The sequence below is a fragment of the Falco naumanni genome, chromosome 1 (genome assembly GCF_017639655.2).
Source record: "Falco naumanni isolate bFalNau1 chromosome 1, bFalNau1.pat, whole genome shotgun sequence".
Lineage (NCBI taxonomy): Eukaryota > Metazoa > Chordata > Aves > Falconiformes > Falconidae > Falco > Falco naumanni.
The window spans coordinates 68,263,646-68,270,063 of NC_054054.1; the positions used below are offsets into that span (position 1 = coordinate 68,263,646).

At 46.3% G+C, this 6,418-nt stretch overlaps 1 protein-coding gene across 1 annotated transcript; it reads right to left on the minus strand.

Annotated features, from left to right (window-relative positions):
• Positions 1-69: 69 nt before the first annotated feature.
• On the minus strand, positions 70-2,996 carry RPL34 (ribosomal protein L34). The gene is made up of 4 exons (XM_040597892.1): positions 2,830-2,996; positions 2,629-2,728; positions 1,797-1,900; positions 70-197 (listed from the first exon to the last, which is right to left on the minus strand). Exons 1-4 carry the CDS (start codon positions 2,892-2,894, stop codon positions 113-115), a joined length of 354 nt encoding a protein of 117 aa, XP_040453826.1. The 5' UTR covers positions 2,895-2,996; the 3' UTR covers positions 70-112.
• Between the last annotated feature and the right edge of the window lie 3,422 nt (positions 2,997-6,418).

Below are 6,418 nucleotides of genomic sequence, written 5' to 3' on the forward strand. Positions count from 1 at the left end.
TCTGCATTATACAAGCTGAGAAGCAGTTCCTACCAGCTTTGACTAGCACACGGAATGACAGGACACAAGAAAAGTGGAGCTTTCATTTATTGGGCTGAAACTACAAATAGATTCACTTTGACTTCTGGCTCTGTGCTTGTGCCTTCAACACCTTCACAACAATCTTCTGCTCCTCAATAAGAAAAGCTCGTTTGATTCTGGAAAGTAAAAAAAAAAACACAAAACCAAACAGCTTTAGGACATTTATCTACTTGAGTGAAAACACAAAGACAAAGTTACAATTAGTTTTGCTGTCTCAAACACTCACTGTGTTAGTTCCACAACAAAAAGGGAAACCATGGATGTTCTTGTCAGCATCAAAATACAGCGACAGTGTCTAAAAGTAGCGGTTTGGGGAATGAGGCCCAGTATGCCTGCAAATTTAGGGCGAGTGGCTTGTAGGCGAGCAAGGTAATACCTGATGGCTGGACACTGGAAAAATCTACCACCTTGACTAACTTTGAAGGAAAAACCAAAAGCCCTCACTGGTAATTTAGTCATTCTTAAAGGCAGAACTGGCGTGACGAGTCATGGTCAGCTCTCTTCCTTAGAACTACAAAGACTTTATGGTGAGTCTAGTTCTCGACAAGAACAGTTCCCCTCTCAGCATTAAAGCTTCTTTCCACATAAACAGAGAAGACCCTGCCAGGTCAAGTCATGGCTAAATATGATTATAGACACATGGGGCCACCATGCAAATGGACCTACATGACAGTACTCAGACATCAACAGCCTATTTGGCAGTTTCAAGTTAAAAGCACAAATATACCATACATACTCTTCTACCTTACAACATGAAAATGCTATCCTACATACCACCTGGCATATATGACTACCTTTGCAGTACACAAAACCCACCAAAGATGCCTAAACAGGCAGCAGAAAACCTGCCCATTACAGGAAAGAAGGTGACTGTTCTTTTGTTTAGGCAGAGAAAGACATACTCATGTATTAAAAACGACCTACATAAAGTGTTTGGGAAAACTCAGAAAGAAAGTGGCTTTTAACACAGAAAAGTTATGCTATGGATCTGCAGCCATAACAACCCATCTTCAGTAGCACCTAACGCCATTTCACTTAGAACTCAAACAAAAAGAAAAAATGCTGGCCAGATATGCACTACAGATGAGAAGATTGGCATTAGACTGCTGACTCCAGAGATCTGCTTCGATTACCATTCACAAACATGACATGTTCGTTGTAATAAACATTATTCCTCAAACTTGCCAAAGAAGTATAGAATCTACAGTTGTTACACAATAAAACTGAATTCAGTTGAGGCCCAGCAAAGGCCATCTTAAAGCTTAACTACATAAAGATGCTTAATAGGCAACCAATTAATAACTCTGAATCCCCAAACACCACAAAGAAGCCAAAAGCTCAATTGATTTTAACTAGTATCTTTGCATAAAACAAAATGGGATAACAGAAGTCACAAATCTTTACTATGGAGACTAAATATAAAATACAAAAATCCCAAATGAGCAGACTGTTTAGCACCAAAGTGAGAGTGCAGTAAGAAATCATTAAGAACATAAGGTCTCTATAAAGGAGCTTCACATGCATTAACTAGCTTAAACCGAAAGAACAAAATCGCACACATCACTACTAACGTGCCCCACACTTACCCTCTCCATTTTACTACACCAATCTCAGAGAATAACCTTCAAAATCTTGGTCCACATTATGTACACAGTGACATAAAAAATTTTGTATAATGTTACCTCAAGAATAAAGTTAGCTTTCTGCAAGCTTACCTGTCGCGAACACACTTAGCACACATGGAACCACCATAGGCTCTGCTAACATGTTTCTTCGTTTTTGACAGCCTCATAAGAACTTTAGGACGCACAGCACGAACCTAAAGAAAGCAAAAAAATGAGAAGTCTATCATAAGACAGCGATTCTGAATAACAACCGTATCAAGAAAATTCACTTTGGTAAGTTTAAAAAAGCAGCAACACTTGAAGTTGACTAAGATGCAAGAAAGTGACAGAAGTCGCGGTGGGTCTATGTGCCATCTTCAGCATTCCTAGGCTGATCTTTTCATTCTACCTCTGGGGTTCACCAACGGGTTCATTAAAAAAATGGCCTATAAAAAAGATTATTTTCCCACAAAAGGCCATCAATACTCATGCATTCCCATCACTGTTAAGAGCCACAGTGTTACACCAAGAAAGTATTTGCGAGAACACTATCACATTAAAAACATTAATTCCTTTTTTCTAAAATTAAAAGTCAAACTTACAGGGATTTTTTGAAAGCCTACCTAATAGGTCCAATTTAGACTTTTAAACCTACTACAGAATCACCTTGGTCTAGCTCTAAAAATTGCAGCCAGCTACATCTCAAAAAACAAAAGAACTTGGATGTAACAGCAATGAGAAGTGTAAGCATTAAAAAAGCACTTCCTCTAAGTTTTCAAAACTTATTTTGACAGTTAAGCTTTACAACATTCATAAAATATTTTAAATAAGAAAGTTGTTCCAGTGAGAATTCATCAATAAACAGTCATATTATATTACTTGAAAAGGCTCTTTATGCTAAAAAAAACCAACAAACTGTTAAAAAAAAAAATCTTATGCTTACACCACGAAGTCTTCCTGGGCATATACCACATGCTGACTTTGGTGCCTTCCCCACTTTCTTGGTGTAAAGGTAAACAATCCTGTTCCCGGGTGTTCGGGACCTAAGCGCAGCAGAAAAATAGTCAGTTAACGTAACAATCAAAACTTAAAATTAGCCTTCTCAAAAAAAATAAGTTCTTCTTGAAAACTGTATCTTACTTACAGTCTGGTCTTGTTGGAAGCTGTGTTGTAGGACAACCTACGGCGGTAGGTCAGGCGCTGAACCATTTTTTACACCTAAATTAGTCAAAAAGAAAGCAGCGCTAGTTTAAAGGCTGAATGTCTACATGGAAGTTTACTTATTACAGCACCACCTACACCTAAGCACTAGGTCTCTTGCCCAGGGGCTGCTAATTCTATGTCAGCATTAACAAAACTAAAGCCTTTCCTCATCAACAGCCAATACAACTACATTAAAAAACAACACACGCCAATGCGCAGAATGTGATTTGCAACAAAAATCCATCCGAACTAACTTGAATGCAGCTCAACATCCCGGTCTTGCCCGTATGAGGTGATGCTGACCTAGCAAACCGTTCAAAGCTTTAGCACTATGTATTTTCTAACCAACATAAGCCTGGCTGACAAGCGAGCTGAAGCAAACGCCGTCTCTCGGTATTTCCCCAGACAGCAAACTGCGCCAGCCGCACTCCAGGCCCGCACCGGAGCCTTCGCCCAGCCCAGCCCAGCGCGACGAGGCCGGCGAAGGCCGCCGTACGGCCTCCGCAGCGGCGCCGAGCAGCAACGCCCCAGCGGGGGCTCGGCAGCCCTCAGCGCCCCTCACCAGCCCCCACCGCCGGGGCTGGCACCCCTCGGACGCTGGGCCGGGCCGGGCGGGGCCCAGCGCTGCAGCCCCCGGCATCGGCCGGCTGCGGCCCGGAAGACGGGACGAGGCCCGGCCGCGGAGGCCTGTGGAGGCCCGGCCTCTCCGCCGCGCAGCTCTGCCCCCGCCGGAGCCCCTCACCACACACCCCCGGCGCCCCCGGCCGCCTCTATCGCCTGCCGGGCCGCGGATGCGGGCGGATGCGCGCCGACCGCCCTCAGCTCCCCACCGCCATACCTGGCGCCGTCGGACCCGGAAGAGGAAGCGGAAACGCGCGGGTCAACGTTGAAATAGCGGCGCTCCGGCACCCGGAAGGAATAGCGGCACCTGCGCGCTGTGGCGCCTCTCCCGGCCACGGAGGCGCCGGGCGCCGCCATGTTGTACGCGAGCGGAGGCGCCGGGCGCCGCCATGTTGTACGGCTGCAGCGGGCGGGGCGCCACGGCCGGGGGCAGGCCCGAGCCGGCCGCTCGGCAGAGCCCTCTCTGCTGCAGATGCTTCGCCTTGCACGGGGGGATCGCACACGCGTCCTCCCGCCCTGCTCCCACGGCTTGTTTTGGGTTTTGTCTGTTTTAATGAAAAAGCGTTTTTCTAAAACCATCAGCGTCTTGTTTTGGTTTCTTTTGGCTTGTTTTTTTGGCTTGTTTTGGGTTTTGTCTGTTTTAATGAAAAAGCGTTTTTCTAAAAACCATCAGCGTCTTTCCTCAGCAAGAACATTTTGTTCTTCATTATGGCAGTTAGGGAGTTGTAGGCCCACAAGCCGTTTCTCAGCCTGCTCTTCTCTGTGTCGCAGGTCACTCACACACGCCTTTCCACCCGCCGACCCGGCCCATAACAGACCTGGGAACAGCGTGCTCTGCCGCAAAGCAACCCGGGCCACAGCCTGCCCCCCTGCAGGACTGCATCCCTTCTCCTGCCATCCTCAGCGCGGAGAGGGTCGCCCCTTCCCTCTTTTTGCAGCGTTCTGGTTGTTCAGGAACGCCTGGCCTGGAGGGCTGCAGGCCATCCCCCCGCTCCGCCCCAGCCCCGCAGGCTCATCCCCGCGCGGGGCTCTGGGGATCAGCGCACCCCGACATCGGCCTGGCACCTCCTCGCTGCGCCAGCAGCTGTGCTGGGAGGCTGGGGCAGAAAATCCTCTTGCCTGTTGGTTTGCCAAGGCACGGACTCGCTGTCTCAGGGACAGGCGCTCAAGCAGGAATATGAAGATATGAAACTTGCTCTGTTGGTCAGGTCAAAGGTTCACCTGACCCAACATCCCATTTCTGACACACAGGTACCTACAAGGAAACAGGAGAGGGCTAGTTGATCTTTCACTTAATACACCCTCCCCACATTCAGCAGTCAGCACCTTACAAGCCTCCTGAGCTGGGTCATGTTTTCTGACTTTGGTATTTAACAGCCACTGGTAGATCCTCGAGCAAAGAAAAGGAAGGTAACAGCAAGAACTAAGGGAATGTAAGTTTGCTTTTCAGCAGCCAGAAACAGCATGCCAGTGGTGACAGATCTGCCAAATTTGCAGTTACTAAAAAATAAACACAAAAGCTGCCCCTCATCAGCTCCTTGCAATTGCATTAAGCACCACTTTTGTAGGGAGGAGAGGAGCGACGCTCACCGGAAGGAGCCCCACCGGATTACACTTCTCCCAGACGTTTGTTTCAGCTCCCATCCCATGCATGCACATTGACAAGCAGAGCCGGCCTCCGCGCTCTGAAACCAGCAGCTGGCTGGCAATAGGAAGGCCCCCACTATCCATTTCTGGCCTCCCTAATGGATCCTGCTCCCACCCCGCCACACAGCACCAACACATCGAAGACCAAGAGAATTTAAAGCACACATTCCCATCCCTTCTGCTCCCCAGCCTCCGTTGCTGGTGGTGGTCCTGCTCTGCCACGCAAAGTCCATCCCCTCCTTCTCATGGCACACATGAATGTTGTGGCTGCTGCTGCAATTGGTGCTGACTTGTATGGGCAAAATCTTCATACATCATCTGTGCGAAATCTCCCTCTTCAAGGAGCACAGGATTTGTCCCACCATCTGTAAGCCCCGAAATGCTCCTTTGCTCTGCTGGCCTGAGCAATGTTCTGCAATGATAACCAGGGACCTGCACATTAAATATGTAGGATGCTGCTGCCATCGTTAGCAGCTTCAGCTTTGCTTTTGGAGACTACCAGGTGCCCAGAAAGCTTTGATGTGTGCTCCTGGCCTTATTTGCGAGTTTGTAACTCGCAGTTCATTGTACTGCATCCTCCCTGTTTTCAATCTATAATTATTATTTTGGCTAATTATTGACTCTTTTTAAGTGCAAATTATGGACATCAGAATTTTTCTAATTCATGAAAGAAAAGAAAATATGTATGAACTAGATTTTAGGGTATATTTAAAATAGGAGAATATTTCAGATGACAAGTAAATTTCAGAGCAATTAGAGTATTTAATATGAACCTTCTCGGCCCAGAACCCTGAGGGGAATAAGAAAGCCAATTAAATTAGATTAAATATAATGCCTAAATATAAAAGTGTAACAGAATCCAATTGTTAAAGAACAACACTATTAAATTATGATGGAGTAGTTTAGTTTAGATGTTGTCAGTGCAACAGGTAACTATTTTATTATTAAATAACAGTATTGATATTTTTTTGAACTTGCCCAGTTTGGGCTCTAAACTCAACCGGTGTAAATTTTAGGCGCTGTCAATTACATTCCAGTGGTTCACTTCCAATGCACTGGCCTAGTTTTTCAAACATTTTCAGTTTATTTTGTAAGAGGAACAGGGCTGTCAGGCAAACAGCTCGCTAGAGCATCTAGGAATGTTAGCTTTATGACAGCTGGGTTTATGCTATCTAATAGGGGGATGAGATTTGAAGCAGGAGCTCACTATGCCCATTTTGTACAGTTTAGTGTTAGCCAAGTGATTCTCTCGTGTTCTCTGC